Below are 20001 nucleotides of genomic sequence, written 5' to 3'. Positions count from 1 at the left end.
TGTACTGCTACATAATAATTCAAGTAACACCCACAATATTAATAGTATTTTCACGTATGAGAAATCCACTTGGAACACAGAACGAACATGATTCGACTTTTAATTATTGTGCGCAACACGGCATGAATAAATATATAGGGTTGTGTTCGTTTCAGCTGTTTAACTTGTCATCCCAAAACCTCTCAATTTGCAAGCCCAACACGACCAACATTTTTCGATGACATATAATATAAAAACATTAACTTCCATTAGATCGTTTATAAAGGATCCAAAAGCTCACTAGTGCCTAAGTTTACAAAAACACCAAACTATTTTGGACCATCCAAGAGGCGTTTGTGAAACAACATGTTAGACTGTCATAACTTGCCCTACGAGCTTCACTCCCTCTCTTCTACTTTCACTGATGTCACACCTTGTCGCTCTCTTCCCCGTCCCAAAAAAACAATTCATGCTTAGAGCACATGCAACGCTCTTGCGAGGAGGAACTAGGAGGCATGAAGTTTCGAATGCTTATGTGGCAGAAAAATTTGTGTTGGAAGTGAATCTTGTATATGATGTTTGTGTCATTGATGGTTGGTTAATTTGTGTATATTAAAGTTCGTTTATTTCTTAGTTTTATCTGTTATTTGTGGGAACTTCGATACTTCATACGTGTGTATTGTATTTTAGATCATAGACGTTAAAGTACTTAATTTGGACCTGCTGATGCATGTGATGAAGACTCGGGACGGCCAGCACGCATAACAAGAGGGAAAAATGATTTTGCTGGTGACATGGCCCATCGCGATACGCGATGGGCAGGCTTGAGGACCCATCGCGTATCGCGATGGGACTTAAATGAGATGTTGACTTATGGTCCAAGAACCCATCGCGGCTCATGCGGGATATTTAGGGTTTTAAGTTATTATCATCTTTGACGACCATATCTTCTCATAACCTATTCAGGGCGATTTTCAGAGCATACGAAGGCCGATTCCACCATACCGAGACCACATACATGTTCTATTTCATTATTAATGACGACTTTCAGCAGCTGTTAGACGATTTTGGGTGAATTCTAGGGCTACCAATCATCTCTTGATCAATCCTAATGGCCTTCCTCATCATAATTGAAGATCTATCGATGATGATGCTCGGCTAGTCTTCTCGAATCATATCCGGGATGTAAAGTCTGTATTACTTTCAGTTTTCTCATGTATTAAGAACACATACTTTGTAATAGTTGATGATTATCTATGAGTATTGATGTTTAGTATTGTTGTGCATTCAGTCGGTTTAGGTTTACGTTGATCAATACGATTAGTTTGTCAGTTGCTATAATAATTGCTCATAGGATTGTTTTGATTAGTTGAATACAAAGAAGCATACAATTGCCCTTAGTTGAGTCACACTGGCAGGGACTGTTTGATAACCAGTGTCGTGTGCTAGCGATTGTTGATGCCTAAGGTTTAGCTCATTAATCAGTTTGTGTTAATCAGTAATAGTTCATCTGTTAGGTTGCATGAGATTATTATTTGTTTGCATTATTGAGCCCCAGGTGTGATTTGCTTTTGTTAATTGTTTGAATTTGTGAATTTGCTTAATCAGTATCAAAACTCAATCTTGTTTGCTTGTGTGATCAGCACTCCACTTTATTACTTCATAATATTAGAAACTGGTTTCACGTTACACTGACTACATACTCCTCGTGGTTTGACACCCTACTTACCCTAGCTTTCTTAGGTGATTAGAAACTGCTATTAATTGTTTTTGACTAGATAGCGACAGTCTAGCATCAATCATGTGATGTTTAGATATGCAAACCTCCTACAAACCAATCGTGGTATTTCGAGTGCCCAAGATGAGTATAGAACATTAGCTTTATATAGACCTTTTTTCCTAAAATTTTTGTCCAATTAAACATAAATAGACTAATTGCTAAATTACAAGTCTTTTAAAAAAAATAAAAATTGGCCGGTTAGACATTTACAAACTAAGGAGATGTTTGACAACCAATACACTAGTAAGGCAGTAAGTGTTGAATCGATAAGAGGTGTAAATGATCAAGAGACTCTAGGCCAATAAGTTTTGAGATAATGTTGAATACACCGATATGGTAGTGATTGGTGGAGGAGGTGGTGTATGGGTGGTAGACTGAGGTTATGAACACATGTGAGTGATAAAACACTACTAGAAAACTGGGCATTTGCAACCGCCAATTCAGTCGCAAATCGGTTGCAATAGCCCTTTTGCAACCGATTTGCGACCGGTTTCGATTGTCGGTTATACCTTGGTCGGGAATTATTTCGCTACCATTTTTTGTGACCGAAAATATGTTTGTGACCGATTTTGCAACCAGATTTTTAGTTGTAAATTTAGCTACTAAGTTTGCGACCGAATCTTTTTTGCGATCGATTTTGTGACCAAATCTTTTTTGTGACAGTTTTTTGTGACCGAACATCTAGCGACTGTATTGCAACCGCATTTTTTATGACTGACTTTGCAACCGAAAACTTTCACGACCAATTTTGCAACCTAAATTATATAGTAAATTATATATAATCTAATTCATTTTTTTTAAGACAAAACTATTGTTGCAGAATGCCGGTTGTTAGTTGCAACCACATACTTTTAACAATAATATTATTATCCTAGATTATTAGTTAAAATATTTAAATTATACAAACAAAAATTTGAAAATATTAGTTACCCACATACACATACAAAAATTAGTTACAACAAACCATTCATTAAAGATAAACTTGCGTATAGAGTCGTGTGATTATACAAGAAATGGAATTTTAGAATGTTGACATACAAACACTATCGATCTATTATTCTTCACTATAATTAAGAGCTATTTTTCCAGCTTATTGTCTTGCTTTCCATTCAACTTGTCCTCTTCCCATTTCTTCTATATTGAATTCAAGTGTTTGTTTTTTGTGTTCACTCATTTCAATAGTAGAATCAGCAGAAGATAATTATTCTTATTAGACAACTCTTCTAGTTTCACCATGAAGAATGACCTTTATACCATTAGCACTTTTTAGGATGACAACCGAAAGGTTGTGAGTGGGTTGGTGGAGGAGGTGAGAATTGATATATTTAAATGTTTTTTTTTAACTTAAGTAAATAAAAATTAATATGTATTTAATAAATATATAAAACTATATACTTTTATAAAATATTAAAAAGAAGTATATATATATATATATATATATATTATCAAAATAAATATACTTTTTATTTTTATGAAAGAAAATTTGTGAGTGAAATTATGTTTACCTTTTTAATAAAATTTCTAACTCGTTTGCCAAGCATTATTTTTGTAAATACTATGTTTAGCAAGTATTCGTCATTCATAACTGGTCATCATCTTATGTATATAATAAAGTTTGATGTGTATGATACGTATGTTATCCCCAAAAGTAAAAGATGAAAAATTTGTGTGAATTACTCACATTGAAAGTAGGCACATGGAGAGATATATAGTAAATAACTTAACTTATAAGTTAAGCAAACTGAAAACCGAACACAACGAAAAATCCCTAACATGAGGTCAAAACTGTAAATAAATAAGAATAATGATAATTAAATATAATAATTAATCATATATGATATTTTTAAGCGAAAACAGTATATTAGTTTTTAAGCGAGTTTACGACTCATATCCGAACCGAATATTTGATTTGAGCCTTTGAGGTCAATTTTGGGTCCAACATGATCAAAGCACAAATAAGTTTAATATTGAAGGAACATCAACTAATTTGGGTTAACTCATGGTCTAAATTGAAAGCCCATGTTTAGTTCATAACATAAACCCTAACTTGAATTTGATTCAGTTGAACATGAAATCCCTCAACTCAGTTGAAATTAAGTTAGGGCGTTCATTCAATGGCTAACTAACAATAAAAAAAGGAACTTACTTGAGAATTGTATGGGGAACTAGCTAGGTGATTTAAGATTGGAAGACCCGTTTGACTTTTAAAATTCAAACCCTGAAGAACACCTTGGTTAAGCTTGAATTCGAAAAGGAAAGTGAAATTAATGAATTGAGTAGTAGGGAATAATGATAATAATCTTTTGCTTATATAGGAATCAGAACTAGGCTTTATGTTTATCACTAATTATGAGATTATTCGTTTAAACTTAAAAGCATGAAGATAAAGACTAGAATATGATATTGTATAAGAATTGGAATTAGGCTTCATATCCCATACCCCTATAAACGATTTTGTTTGTAAAATAAATGGAATATAAAGCATACGTCTTTACGCCCAATTCATCCTACCTAATATTAGTTTCTCCTAATGTCCTCTTTTTGTGCTACTTGACCTTCCTTAACTATTATCCCTGAAATTAATGTAATACTTCATTATGCATTCGACAATTTCAGCACATGACCCCTAAAAAGTATTTCAAACCCCGAAATTTAAAACTACAAAATTACGAATATAATTCAATAACTTTTTATTACTTTCAAAGATATTATGTAAAACTAGTGACAATATTTGTGACCAAAACTATTAGGCGCTATATTTGTTACCATTTTGTGATCGTCTAGTACTCGTCTTTTTTATTTTTTCCAACTTTTTTTAAGTTAGCAGCTGGATTTGTGACTGAAACAATTTTGATAGTTATATTTATGATCGGTTTTGCAGAGGACTTAACTTTTCTTTTATTTTATCTTTTAGTTTTAAAAAATGACGACTATATTTGCAACTGAACAATTTTGTCCAGTAATTTTGCAACCAATTTTGTGACCACGTCATTTTTTCTTTTATTATTCTTTTTTAAATCAACATATTTACAACCGAAACAACTCCGGTCTTTAAATTTGCGACCGATTAACGACCAAACTAATTTGGATTGCTAATTTTGCGACTTTGTTATGATTGCTAATTTTGCAACCAAACAAATTTGGTCGGTAAATATGCGACCGTTTTGCGACCAAGTTTTGCGACAGATTAACGACTCGAACTCGTAGATTTTGCGACCGATTTTGTTTCGGTCGCAGATTTTGCGACAGATTTTGTTTCGGTCGCAGATTTTGCGACAAATTTTGTTTCGGTCGCTAATTTTGCGACCATTCTGGTCGGTCGCAAGTTTCGGTTGCTTTTGCCCATTTGTGTAGTAGTGAAAAGGTAAAATATTCAGCATTATTTTGAAGCTTAATGGGTAAGAGATTTGTTAGCCAGTTATGGTAAACCAAACACACTTATTGTAGACTAATTCAGATGTAGTCTCCTAATATTCTATTAAGAGGTTACCAAGGGGGTGTTTGTGATTCTTTATTTTTACCTCCTTATAACTTATTAGAAGAAGTGATAAGTTACAAATGTTTAACTTATCAAAATTTCCTCTCATATAATAAGAAAACCCAAACATTTTTTCTTAACTTAACATAAGTTATATAAGTTATAAGGAGGTAAAAATAAGGAAAATTCCAAATACCCTTTAAACAATCCCTAATTGTGAAGGTTTAGTGTTGCACGTAAAAATGAGTGGTTCTAATAAACATTGGAAATCTAATATGAAACTGACGTGAACGTTTCAAAACTCATTACACATCCACTTTACACTTGAATACAATATTGTCTGATTGTCTCTCTTTTCTTTTCATTAAATTTCCTTCACTCTCTCACTAAAATCAAACTCTAGAAGGTATCTTAAACTTAAAACAACATTTTTTGTTTAAAGAATATCTCTGATTTTGTAAAAGGAATTAAAGACGAAAGATTCTGTTTTCCTTTCCACAAAAAAAAAAAGATGTTCCTATATATCAACCTATGTTGGTGGGTTAGCATGACTTGATGTTTACAAAATTAGACAAACATTGAAGCAGGCTGGCTAGCTCATATGTGTGAACCCTCGGATGGGCAAAAGTAAAATTGCACTAATTTTGACGTTATTTTACTAATCTCGTGAAAATAACGTTAAAAGTGGCGGAAGGTTAATCAGGCATAGGGCACATGCACCAATCAGCCGGTGTCCCGATGATTGAGTGCTATGTGCCTTGTGTCCAAGGCTTGATGCAAAACTACTATCGAGCCGGGGGTCTCACCGGAAGCAGCCTCTCTATCCCTATGGGATAGAGGTAAGGCTGTCTACATCTTACCCTCCTTAGACCCTACCATAGCATTGCTATTGGTGGGATATACCGAGTACAATGATGATGATGGTGATCCGTGTAAAATTACCACTAGTCTTTCTTGTTCCAATACATGTCTGTCTTTTCTTCTGCAAATTAAAGCCACTTTCTAATTTGTATCTCTATACATCACACACATGCATTATGTAAAAAGATCCTGTTATGATCCCACATTGACCAAAAAAGGTAAAGAATATATTGTCTGAGGTTTTTGTATTTTAAATATATATTGATTCAAGTGGCCTGATGGATGCATGATCAACCGATCGATCACACATTTGATTCTGCTTACTAAGATTGATCTTGTTGGATTCTGTTTGTTTTCGTTTCTCATTGTCTTAACATTTGTTTAATGTCAACCTGAAGATTAGTTTTTGTTATTGTAGTATAGAGAGAGAAAGTGTAAGTATAAATATATAAATAAGTGTGGAGGAGTGTGTGTTACTGTTGGTTTTGTCTCCTGTGCTGACCGGACTCCGTGGGATTTGCCGCTTAACTAGGACACAACCTCTCACTTAGTTATAACCATCATCATTTTCTTTTCTTTCTCTCTCACATACTGGTGTGGTGTGTGGTGTCTCAAGATTCTCTTTTTGCAAGTATATATGTTTATTTATACCCTTTTCATTGGTGTTTTATTTTCTTCTTGTTAAGTTTGAAGGTGGTTTTGTTTTGAGTTTTAGGAGTTTGGATGTGATTGGGAGTTGTTTAGAAGGTACGTACTGTTTCAAGATGAAGTTCATGAAACTTGGATCCAAACCTGATTTATTCAAGAATGATGATGGCAACAATGTCTGGTAATATATATTTCTTTATATATTCAAGATGATCCTGAAACATGATAGGTTCCGTGCATGGTGATGGATTAGGCATGCACCATATATAGTGCACACCAATTTCATGATCAGTCTTTCATTTATGATTTATGTTTTATGCTATTATATATTATATTATTGGATCTATATATATTTCCCCAAATTTATGTTCTTGCTCCAATATAAAATCATACCCACAAATGAAAATGTTATGTTAAAACTGTTTTAACAGACAGAAAGATCACTCAAAAGATAACAATCTTGCAGGTTTGTAACATCTGAGTTGGCAGCTGACGTCATCATCAATGTAGGAGATTCAAAGTTTTATTTACACAAGGTATCTTGATCTTGATCTAGACATATATAATAAGCATTAATAAACTTGTAACACAATTCAATCGCAGTTTCCACTTTTATCAAAAAGCGGTCGATTACAAAAGTTAATCGGAACCGCAGACGAAGAGATCAACATCCACGAAATCCCAGGTGGTCCGACTGCCTTCAAAATATGCGCCAAGTTCTGTTATGGCATGACAGTAACCTTAAACGCACACAACGTTGTATCTGCATACTGCGCTGCAGATTACCTTGAAATGCACGAAACAGTCGATAAAGGAAACCTCGTTTACAAAATAAACGTGTTCATGAATTCGAGCATCTTCCGAAGCTGGAAAGATTCCATCATCGTCCTTCAAACCACGCGTTACATGACATCATCATCACCCGAAGAGCCGAAACTAGTCAACCTTTGCATCAACTCCATAGCTTCAAAAGCCTCGGTTGATGTGTCAAAGGTTGACTGGTCATACACTTACAACCGGAAGAAGCTTCCAGAAGAAATAGAACCCAGAAATGAGTTGAATAATGCACTTAGAAGCCGGACGGTTCCAAAAGACTGGTGGGTTGAGGATTTGGCAGAGCTGGAAATCAGTTTATACAAACAAGTTGTTGTGAGTATTATAAACAAAGGTTTGGTGTGTAATGAGGTTATTGGTGAAAGTTGAAAGGCGTTTGCGTTAAGGCGATTGCCAGGTTTTAACCGAAGTATCGTGCATAGTGGTGATGTTTCGAAAGCAAGATCAGTGGTGGATATTATTGTTCGGTTATTACCGAATGAGAAAGGTTGTGTATCGTGTGATTTCTTGTTAAAGTTGTTGAAAATGGCGGTTTTGGTGGATTCGGGGGAGATGGTGAGACGGGCTTTGTTCAAACGGGTTGGTCAACAGCTGGAAGAGGCGAGTGTGCAGGATCTTTTGGTCAAACGGGTCGGTCAACAGGCGGATGGTGATAGTGGGTTGAGTTATGATGTGAATGTGATTAATGAGATAGTGAAGGAGTTTGTGGATCAAGGTAGGATTAGTGAGTTTGGAAAGGAAGATCATGAGGTCCAAGAAACAGGGGGGATATTGTCGGAAGCTTCGAAGTTAATGGTGGCTAAATTGGTTGATGGTTACTTGGCTGAGGTGTCAAAGGATCCAAATTTACCATTAGGAATGTTTGTTGAACTTGCGGAAATGGTGTCGGGTTTCCCTCGACCCGCTCATGATGGGTTGTATCGCGCCATTGATATGTATCTTAAGGTAAAAGATTCTGTTTGGTTTCGGTTTTTTGGGGTTCTATCAATTGTGCTTGGAAGTTTTCGGCCGAAACAAAAGGGCCTAGAATAATAATAAGTTTGCGCCTAAATTTTGTTGTAGTAAATACTTAACTGATTATTACATATTTGGTTCAAATATTTCTGGGCTACATCAATTATTAAAATTACTGTAAATTACTTAAAATCGGTTTTTATGCTCGACTTTTGCGGTTTTGGTTGACAGCAAAACTGATCTATGATTCTTGATGCAGGCACATCCGGGGATTACCAAAAGTGAAAAAAAGAGAATATGCAGACTTATGGACTGCAAGAAGCTATCAGTGGATGCATGCTCACACGCGGTTCAAAACGAGCGGCTTCCTATGCGCATTGTGGTGCAAGTCCTCTTCTTTGAGCAAGCCCGAGCCGCCACGTCTTCTGGCAGCAGCACTCCCGACATTCCCAAACCAATCAAAGCTCTAAATGTCTCTAGTGGAAGACCCGCATCGGGCCCTGAAGATGATTGGGATGGTGTTGCAACAGTTGAGGAACTCAAGGCTTTGAAGGAGGAATTGGCGGCTTTAAGAATGAGGAATCATGGGCCGAAAAGCACTGTCTCGGATAAGGTTTCGGTTCCTAGAGTCAAAGGGTTGCTTTCGACTAAGAAAATATTTTCAAAGATTTGGTCGAGTAAAGGTGGAGTTGGAGAGAATAGTGGGTCGGATTCATCCGAGAGCCTCGGTTCTACTAATCCAGATGATGCAAAATCGACCCCGACACGAAAAGGAAGATATTCAGTCTCTTAAGCCTTTTATCAAATACGTGGCTTGTTTTTATAGTTTTAAGCAGAAAGAAAAATAAGAAGTTTATTATGAAGTTATGTAATCGATTAGGCGTATGATACTCTATATCGAACCGACTTAAATCAAAATTCTATTTATTATGTGATCTGTTAATCTCAGTCTCTTAAGCATTTCATCAAACACTTGGAGTGCGTTCTTATAGTTCCAAGTAGAAAGAAGCACAAGTCTTAAATCATCTGATCTTTATGCATTCTGAATCCAGCAAAACAACCCGGGTATTCATCAACCCAATCACAAAAGGGAAGATGTTTAGTCTCTTAAGCATTTCATTTTCATCAATTAGGCAATAATAGTAAGTCTATTATCAAATTGTGTGATCAATTAGGCATAAAACCTGGTTCCGGACCTGGCCCAAAACTGGTCCAACCCGACCCGCAGGTATGAACCAAGTTTCGGTTTCTACCCAGATCCACTAGAACTGGTTCGACCTCTACCCAGTCAAAACCCGACCATACCCGGAAGCAGTTCCTACCCGACCCGGTTATTGACTCTAAATCATGTGATTAGTTTAAATAGCAGCTAACATACATTACAACAACACGACGCGCTCAAGGCTCATAATGCTTAATATCCAAACTTTACCTATTACAAGAGAATCAAAATGAGTGCAGTTACACATCTCCTATATATGTACAGTACATTCACTGTAAAACCCTGGATTAGTTAGCCACAAACTACATTTTTCCTTCCTTGCCAATCTCTGAGATGAAGGTACAAGAAAATATTAAAAAGAACACAAACTCACCCAAAACCCGAAAGCCACAAGCCAAAAAGTCAGCTACTTTATTACCTCCGGATACTTCATTCTTCACTTGATGTAATGTTAGCATTTCTTGAATTAGATCAGTTCTACATTCGTGAATTTTTCACACATTTCGTTTGTAGCATATGGGTTCTCAAACTGCAATCTTTAACCTGTTTTACAACAAATAATCATTAAAAACAAGAGAATATTTCACCTAATACTTTTTTCTAACTATAAAAACTACTCAAAAGTTTCATTATTTTTCCATTCTTGTATAAATTTTTAATAAATGTTGAAGATTAAATGATTTAAATGGAACATAAATTTTGTTTACCTTGAGGGCTGCTGACATGGACAACAAACCTTTGCAAAACCGAAGCAAAGCTTGTTCTTTTGCACACAAATTTGCAAGCTCGGTTACCATTGAATTAACTTCCTCCACCTAAAAAATTCAACATCGTGTCAAACTATAGCTAATTTGTAAAGTTTTAGTGAAATTTAAAGTGATATTAATTAAATCACCTTCCCACAGAGCGAGCATACTGACAAACACACGGCCTGCATCACATCCAGTGCTGAGTTTATAACATCTCTCATACTTTGGAGGTCAGCCTGAAAAGAGTAAAACGGCAAATTAACACTAATGTTTTCTTTTTGGTAAAAGGCCGGAGCCTGGCAAACGTTTATTAAACACTACTGTATGTTGAGAAAATGAAAAGGGTAAAATGGTAAATGAACATACGATTGCTCCGCCAACTGGAAGACGAAGAGTGCTGGCTTTTAAAGCTTCAATTGCTCCGTGTAATGATATCGAATGATCTTTATCTAAAGAAGCCCAATCTTCGAGAAAAGCCATCTGTATTTACAGATTATAAGAGAGAATATACAGTTAATGTCTTAAAAGAATTAAAGAAAAAACTAATGTTTTTTTGCATTTTAAAATTATGGAGAAACTTACTTGTTCCTTGAGAATGGTGGCTAATTTGAGTTTTTGCCTCAATAACTGCAACCTGTGTCGTTTTTTGGTGACCGAGTCACGTAAATCGGAGATTGTAATCCATGCATTCCAGAGATTTTTCTGAACACAAAGCAAACATTTAGCTCAGTAGGTTAGAGATGCGTAGATTAATGATGCAAAATACAACAATACTGTTTCTGATTTATCAAGCCCGAACGGGAAACCTTGACCCATTTATTCAGATTATGTTCTATTCTATCATGGGCAAAGTCATATAAAAAAATTATGAGCTAAATAGGAAACAGATCAAACAAGTTAAAAGGCACAAAAGTGTATTTTCAATGCATAACATAAGACCTCCTAAATCAATTTATCCAGACCAGATTTGACCCATTACCCAACCCATCCAGCCCGCTGCGGCGCACACTAAGACATCTATGAAGAGAAGCATAAAGTCATGTAATTCTGAGCTGAAGATCATTGTAACCAAGTGACTTAGCTAGGAGCTTGGTTTAAAAGGCACTCGAGGCGTTTTGGATAACGCCTTATCTTACCTAAGGCGAGAAAAAACATAAGGCGGCCTGAAGCGGCTCATCAGCGGGTGAGGCGTGAGGCGTTTGAGGCGGCGCGTCATGTTATGCAGTCTAAATTAGATTGAAAAATGTAACTGCTTGGGCCCATCTGCTTCAAATATATTAACGTTGCGGGCCATTCGTAAAACATTACCCAGCCGTATAATATATGTATTTATCACTCTATCTTCAATTCAAACCAGTTTTTAATTTTCATATTCAAAGTTTGATATTCTCCAAATGTCAGCCTTCTAGACGGTTCAAGTTTATCTTCTCCTCAATTATTACTCCCATCTTTTTAATCGGTTCAGACTCTCCTAATTATTACACATCAGTTTGACTCTAAAAGGAATTTTCCTACGTTATTACTTTTTACTATACATTTATACTTTCTTTTATTATTAGATGCTTGTGTAATACATTTTTTATTTTTAACCAGCTCGTTTTCTAAGAATGTAAGTGTTTTGCAACTTTTAAGTATGTTTTTATAATGTTTAAACTACATATTAAGTATTCATGTTTAGTTTTATCTTCTCCTCAATTATTACTCCCATCTTTTTAATCGGTTCAGACTCTCCTAATTATTACACATCAGTTTGACTCTAAAAGGAATTTTCCTACGTTATTACTTTTTACTATACATTTATACTTTCTTTTATTATTAGATGCTTGTGTAATACATTTTTTATTTTTAACCAGCTCGTTTTCTAAGAATGTAAGTGTTTTGCAACTTTTAAGTATGTTTTTATAATGTTTAAACTACATATTAAGTATTCATGTTTAGTTTTACAAATTTGTTTTATCTTTATGATTGATTAACAAGAAGAATATGTCATGTATAATTAATTTTTAGTATTTTTTTATATTGAGTGCCTCACATTCGTGAAGCTCTCGCTTTGCGCTTTGGATTTTTGGACCAAAACGCCTCGCCTCGCCTAACGCTTTTTTAAACCAAGGCTAGGAGGGGCTAGAAACTAGGAGTTTAAACGAGCCTTCCCGCATGTGGGCTACTTAAGATCGACTCGCTAAAAGCTAAAATCAAGCCAAGCCTAAAAATAAGCTTATCTAATAACAAACCCGAGCTCGAGCTTCACTAATCGAACTGGCTCACAAGCCTAAACAAGCGTATTATTTACAAAATTTTCATTTAATATATATATATATATATATATATATATATATATATATATATATATATTAAAACGCCTCGCCTCGCCTCGCCTCGCCTAACGCTTTTTTAAACCAAGGCTAGGAGGGGCTAGAACTAGGAGTTTAAACGAGCCTTCCCGCATGTGGGCTACTTAAGATCGACTCGCTAAAAGCTAAAATCAAGCCAAGCCTAAAAATAAGCTTATCTAATAACAAACCCGAGCTCGAGCTTCACTAATCGAACTGGCTCACAAGCCTAAACAAGCGTATTATTTACAAAATTTTCATTTAATATATATATATATCATAAATTATATATTTATTAAGACAGTATATAAAACTATGGTAAAGGTAACTAAATAATAGATATTAGGTTTTATATAAAAATTACAGATAAAGACACATAGAAATCAATCAATAAATAATAATTGAGCCAAGTTCGAGCTTGAAAATCTACTCATGAGCCGAGCTTAAGCTTTAGAAATGTAGGTCAAGCCTAGACGAGCTCAGGCTCAGCTCGTTTACACCCCTAAGAGTAGCAACTACATGATGGTGCACAAATTTCCTAAGATAATCAAAACCAAAATTATTGCTGAAATCAACCATTAACATTAAAACATTGGTCAAAATCAAACCAAAACCCAAAAAATGTTCACCCATATCCTAGTTACATAACCCAAGATCAGAGAATCCTAATTTCATTTTTGGGATTTTATCCAAAAAATAGAAACATTTCTTCTTGAGACTTTGATTATTGATTATTAAGTGAATAAAAATCTTATCCCTTTTTTACCTTCAAAATGAAGATCTCTACTTCTGGAAAAAAAACACTAAATTTAGGGTTTCTTTTTTATGTTTTAGGGCACGAAAGTAGGATAAAATATAAGTAATTACCAATTAGGTAACAAGTTATTTACGGAGACGGGGATCTCGGTGAACAACCTCTCTATCCCACGGTTTGCCCTCGTCCCACCCTCCCATGCCAATGCCATACCAATAGCTTATACTATGAATGAGATTTTACTAAGTCTGCATGTTTGTTTGTTTGTTATTTAAGTAATTTGGTGTTGGGATTGATTTCTAAAGATATTAAGGCTTTGTTTCAATGATAACTTGGATCTTGATCTAGAATTTACAAACTGCATGCTTGTGTGCTTAAGCTTTTATAAAAATATGAACTTTGTACATGACATTAGAGGTTCAAATGATGAAAAAAAAGGAACAATCCATGATTTCATGTTAAAGCAATATCATTATATCAAGACTATATTAACAACAGTAATATTTAATTATAATCTAAAAATCTTTGAATAATAAAGATTTATGAGTTTGTATGCATTAAGAATAATATGCTAGGAAGCTTTAACTTAAACCTTTAGCTATCTTATTGAATGACCCGTTTGAGATAAACACAACCCAAAGCAACCCGTCTCGTAGAACGCTAAACAATTACCCCCTTAAGCAACCCATTACCAAGTAAACGAGTCAAAAATAATTGAAACTTTTGAGACAAACACAACCCAATAAAAACCCATCTCAGAAAACTCAATTACCACCCTAAGCGACCTGTTACCAAGTAAACGGGTCAAAATTTCCACATGTTATCAAAGTTATTCAAGAAAACTCATTAGTGATTTATTTCTAAACTAAGGGTCTAACGTTGCTAGCTTTCTTTTTACCAAATTAAACAACCATTAACTATGACTAAGCAAATATTGAAATTAGTGATCATGTTCATACCTCTGAACTATGTCTCTGCTTCATCAAAGCGTCTTCATTCCTAGCATTAACAAACCGCCACTGCAACTGTCGGTTATAAAACAACCTCAACAAATGTGCATCCACAATCCGACTCTCACCCACTTTCCCCCTTTTAACATCAACCGCAAAACTAAGAACCGAAGGCGTTTCACAAAAACCCGTACTAACCGTCCCAGAAACCGAACTCCTCCTCGGACTAACCATCCCTCTAGCCGGCGAAAACGTCCCCGATGACATCATAAACTTACTTGGTGATGCGGGCCTCATCCTATTCGGAGACCCCATCGTTCTCGGTGAAGATAACGGGCTCTCGTTTAAAAACTTCTTCGCAAAAGCCGTCTTTGATGGGGTCACATGTTTTGAACCCGGGCTCGTCGAGTCCTGTAACCGTCTCATTCGGCTACTCGTTTCTTGCCAAAACCTAGCCGATACAACCATCCCTCGTTGGCGTGCCGACCCGAAACCTTCTTGGACTCCAGATGTGCTACCAGACGACACACTATCAGTATCCGAAACATCAGATTGCCCCATTAACGACCCGTTAACCGAACTAACCAAATTCCCACTTGGACTTTGTTGGATTACAGAACTACCCAAATCAAGACTCAATCTACCACCATCAACCGAAGACCGTCTACCTTCCAAATTCATAGACTGATGCAAAGCCCTAATCACATTCCCAGATCCAATCATGTTACTTTTCTCAACCCCACAATCAAGACTCAAACTTTTCGATAAAATCGTCTGATTCGACTGCCGGGCCCGACCCGGCCACCGATGCTGATCGGAAGGTTTAGTATTCTCTGCATGATCCCCTACTCCACTATCCACCTTAGTTCTCATGGGGGTCCCTGTTCTTTTCCTCTCCGGGGTACCTTTTCGCACACTACTCGAATTTGGGGAAGGTTTCGTTTTACTAATCGGTAGTGAAAACGCCTCGCCCTGAAACGAAACCGATAAGCTTCTTGTCGACGTGACCAACAGCTTAGTCGCGGCCGACACCTCTCCGGCACCCGCATTGCCGGGTTTTAAGCTGAGATCCGGTCGGGTGGATCGCCTGCGGTCGGCGGAAACCGACCGTTTGGCCACCGGGGTTGTTGAATTTCTTGAAATTAAAGGGGATGGGAACCTTCTGGAAGATGAATTAGGGTTTGAATTGGAAGTGGAAACTGAATTAGAATTAGAGGTTGAAGGTGAAGGGGACAGGTATCTAGAATTAACCTGTCTTGATTTGGGTCTGGTTGGTTTATTGTTATTATTATTATTAGGGTTTGTAATTCCATTATCAGAAGGTAACAATGGGGGTCTTGATGTTTGGTTGGTTGTTTCAGAAATTGCAGCCACCATCATTGATTGATATAATAATAACAATAACCCAGATGAATCTTTGAAAACCCACCTCACATTGTGGGAAACAAAAAACCCCAAGAAAGAAAGAGGATCAAGAAACCACCTTGATTTGAAGAAATTGAAGCCTTTAATGTAGAGATCTATGAAGAGTGAAAATGGGTGGTGAAAAAAATACCCTAATTTGTTAGTGGAAGAAAGATATAGGAATAGTAGAGTGATGGGGGTTGGTTATTGAGAGGGTGTTTTGGATGGTGAGATTTAGAAAGAAAAAGTGAGAGTGTGGGAAATGAAATGAAATGAAATCAAAGCACAGTGGTGTGGTGTGGTGTGGTGTGGTTTGGTTTTGGGTGAGTGAGTGATTTGGGGGTGTGTGAATCTTGGAGAAATCTTACGCTAAACAAACTTAATTTGTTTTCTAAACTCTTGCAACAAAACAAAAACGATGCCACTCTGTCCTTTTCTCACTTAATTACTATTAACTATTATAATAATTTATTATTATTGTTATTATTATTATTATTAAAGTAAAGTGACATTTTTGTCTTTGTGGTTTGACAAATAATGCGAATTTAGTCCAAAATGTTTATTTTTTACATATGGACCCTCCATGTTTTCTAATTCTTGACAATTACATCCAAATCACTAAACCCGTTAAATTTAATCGTTAAGTCAGGGGTATACATGCATTTTCACTCTTTCTTTATTATAATGCTTATATCAGTGAACTATGATTTCCGTCCCTCTTGTTTGTTCAAATCTACAGTTTTAGTCCTGTAGTTTCAAATTTGCATTTTTCTTCCATATGGTTTCATTTCACTTACAATTAAACTCGAATTCTCTAACTTTGGTAAATCTGGTCGTTAAACTCATCAGTGTGCCTTCATCACGTGAGGGGCAATTTTGTTCCTTATTTTTTCCTTTTTCCACAAATACACCCCAACCATAAGGACGAAAAATGGAGGGCTCATATGTAAAAAATAAACTCTTTAGACTAAATTCGCATTATTTGCCAAATCATAAGGACGAAATGACACTTTATTATTATTATTATTATTATTATTATTATTATTATTATTATTACGCAAGACTTCCAAGCTTGGAGACATAGGGGGCGTTTGTTTTTTCTTCAAACATCTTTAAGGGAGCTAATGGTTGTAGGCGCGCAGACATAACCCTTGAAGACGGTTTGTTTTTTTCTTATGGTTGCAGGCGCGCAGATATTACCCTTGAAGACGGTTTGTTTTTTTTTTCTTAAAACATATCTGAAGTTATCTTCTTTCATTTAAAAAAAAGCAAGGGAACCCTTGCTTAAAACATTTGCACCAAAAACCCTACTCCTCTCCCCTTGCATGCCACCCTCTCCTCCACTCCCCCGACCACTAACCCCTTCCTTTTCGCCCATCTCCTCCACCACTCCTCCCCCCACGTCGTCATCCTCTACTCCCGCAACCCCTTCATCGTCGTTGTCTTCTACTCCGCTCCCAGTGGCCAGACCAAGCTCGCCCGACCAGTTTTCTAGCCAGCTCTTAGGTCCTCCTCATCGTCCGATGACCTCCCTTTTCTCCTCCGACTATGTACTTCTTTTTTGCTTCTTGATGACGATGTAGATTCTTTTTTGTTTCTTGTTAGACCTAATTTTGCTTCTCCCACAGTTACATGTTTTCAGTTTATGCAGACAGTATCAACTTATAAAAACAAATAGTCTTATATTTTCAGCTTGCAGAGCATCATACCACATCTTCGGTTGCAGACATGGAAACAGATTAAATCAGCTTGCAGACAGTTTATGTCTTTCAAAACAAACTGCACCATGGTGAAAGAGTTTTTTCACGAGATAATTGTAATTGCTTGTTGAAGGATTTGGAAAGCAAGAAATGATGGTGTTTGAAGATAAATATGTTAAAGTATAAGACATTATAGGAGAGATAGACGCCCTAAGTTTTCTTTGATTCAAGAATAGGTCCAAATATAGAACGATTGATTGGGCGAGTTGGTGTGAGTTTGAGTTCATGTAATTTGTTTTTTTATCCTTTTGGGGGTTGTTCTCCGTGTGAGGAGGTAACTAGCGAGAAGTTTGTTTTTTGGGTGTTTGTTGGCGTTGGTGGTTTATAAAGTTCATAGTTCGAAAAAAAATATTATTATTATTATTACTACTATGGTGTAATTAGTATAGGTTGTTATGAAGTGTATATTAATTGTGAAAAGTTATAATACAAAGATGATAAAAATGAGAAGTGTGAGAAGTATTTGTGATAATAAAAACTCTAAAAAAAAATAAAAAAAATCATAACTCAAAATATAAATAGAAAACGAAAAAATTTAAAAACTAAAATGTTTCTCCCGTCATTCTGTTTTTAAAAAAAGGATGAAAAGACACAATGATGGAAATTAACAAAAGACACAACTATTTTTTCTCTTTTATTTAGAACGAGGAATATTGTGGAAACATTTGTTTTTTACATTTTTATTAAATTTTGCGTTATGATTTTTTATTAGTTTTCATTTTTTTTGGGGGGGGGGGGGGGTGGGATGGGTAAGTTGCGACTACAAATCATTCTCATCTTTCTCATTTTTGTCATCATTTGTATATTAATGACTCTAAGGGGATGATGGTTAATGCTTAGGGTTTAAATGACTCTCGAGTTCAAACCTAATTTAAAAGGGTCTTTTTACAGTGGTGAGTTGTGTTTTTGATTGTGTTTTTGGGAGAGTAAGACTTGTAATATAAAAATCACTATGGACGGTTGACATTTTGTCTAAAAAAACTTACTCGGGTGTTGAAAGTAGTTTCAATCACGGCTAAAAAGGTATATATTGATGAAAACATTTATATCACCATTACTTGTAATTACTAATTTACATGTAATTGAGTTTGGGATTTAGCGTTCTTCGGTTCCCAATATGCTGTTAAGACGAGTTATTGTTCGCTTTTATTAAGATACGTTGAAAAGGTATTTGGCTAAATTGTTTTGTTGAAACCACAAACCTATTATATATCTTTAAATTACATATAGCAAATATGGACTAAAAAACCATGATAGGAAAACTAAAGTCTTTACCAACTAATATATGTAGTTCAAAAATGAATACCGTATAATAAATATGGTGAGTATTTAGACATAACGACCGGGAAACTTTTAACATATGACATGACCGATTAGATCATCCTAAAAAAAAGGGTTGGAGGAGGGAACCCTTACCCCGGTATCCATTTGGATACCCATCACCCCACCCCGCAAGAGGTATGACGCCGGTAAAACACCTCCATTCAGTCCGCGACAGATCTGGGCCGACCATCAGGATCGAACCCGCGCCACTACGGCTTCCCTGTCTTAGTAGAACTTCATTGGTGACGGGTACCTCAAGGCCGCCCGGAGTGGGATTCGAACTTGAGACCTTCCATAGGAAAGCCCAAGCCTTATCCAACCCAGCTAGACACCAATTGGTCGATAGATCATCCTAGGTGATGCAATATCTTGGAAATTGTGTGGAAATAGTTAGTTGCTAGACCACTATTGATGAGATGCAAACTGACATCTTGGACATGTGGTTGCGTTGATCAAATGAAGAACATGAATACTCCCCACTGCCATTAGTCGAAAGAGAACTAACTTCGTCCCACCTAAAAATATATGACTGTGATGTCCATGTGCCAATATAGCCACCGCAATGCTAATAAAATAGACCATGGGCAAGATTGAGCATTACATGGGTTTAACTTCCAGACCAATATCAAATACACAGAACCATTCACAAGAGGCATGCTTACAACATTATGTGCTAACTATTAACAAAAGAAATAACATGATGCATCATTGATTTAAATCTAAACCCTCAAACTCTCAAAGTGGTTAACCTAAATTTGAAGTCCAAAAGATCATTTATTTACAAAGAACAGCGATTGGATTACTTCTTTGTTTTTTAGAACGGTGTTAGAGCAATGGCTCACCTACTTACTGTCAGTTCGGCAAGGTCTCCTTACTCGTGTTTGAATCATCTTATAATAGTGCTCATCATATACCGAATGAATTACTAGATACATACACAAACACGAAACACATATTGATAAAATCATATATAGT

The 20001-nt window shown here is 36.0% G+C and overlaps 1 protein-coding gene and 1 pseudogene across 2 annotated transcripts; one reads left to right on the top strand and one right to left on the bottom strand.

The window, feature by feature from the left end:
* The first annotated feature begins 7212 nt into the window (after nt 1-7212).
* LOC143569928 (phototropic-responsive NPH3 family protein NPY2-like) lies at nt 7213-9453 on the top strand (annotated as a pseudogene).
* Nucleotides 9454-10047: 594 nt separating this feature from the next.
* Nucleotides 10048-15997, bottom strand: LOC143569932 (QWRF motif-containing protein 2-like). 2 transcript variants are annotated; one of them, XM_077055720.1, is made up of 6 exons: nt 14549-15997; nt 11088-11207; nt 10822-10985; nt 10652-10769; nt 10464-10571; nt 10048-10299 (listed from the first exon to the last, which is right to left on the bottom strand). In XM_077055720.1, the coding sequence occupies exons 1-6, from the start codon at nt 15917-15919 to the stop codon at nt 10234-10236; spliced, it is 1947 nt and encodes a 648-aa protein (XP_076911835.1). In that variant the 5' UTR covers nt 15920-15997; the 3' UTR covers nt 10048-10233. The 2 variants fall into 2 exon arrangements, with proteins under 2 accessions (XP_076911835.1, XP_076911836.1); XM_077055721.1 differs by having other exon boundaries at nt 10652-10741; nt 10872-10985; nt 14549-15995.
* Between the last annotated feature and the right edge of the window lie 4004 nt (nt 15998-20001).

The sequence above is a fragment of the Bidens hawaiensis genome, unplaced genomic scaffold (genome assembly GCF_021521415.1).
Source record: "Bidens hawaiensis isolate Kalapana, Puna unplaced genomic scaffold, B.hawaiensis_p1.1 tig00024805_1, whole genome shotgun sequence".
In the NCBI taxonomy this organism is placed as follows: domain Eukaryota; kingdom Viridiplantae; phylum Streptophyta; class Magnoliopsida; order Asterales; family Asteraceae; genus Bidens; species Bidens hawaiensis.
The sequence above is the reverse complement of the archived record's forward strand: the minus strand, read 5'-3'. Positions and strand labels throughout refer to the sequence as shown.

Coding starts and splice junctions, on each gene's coding strand:
- LOC143569932 (XM_077055720.1), bottom strand. CDS start 15,919: ATGATGGTGGCTGCAATTTCTGAAACAACCAACCAAACATCAAGACCC. Junction 11,208..14,548: donor AGCAGAGACATAGTTCAGAG/GTATGAACATGA, acceptor CTTTGTGTTCAG/AAAAATCTCTGGAATGCATG. Junction 10,572..10,651: donor TATGCTCGCTCTGTGGGAAG/GTGATTTAATTA, acceptor TGAATTTTTTAG/GTGGAGGAAGTTAATTCAAT.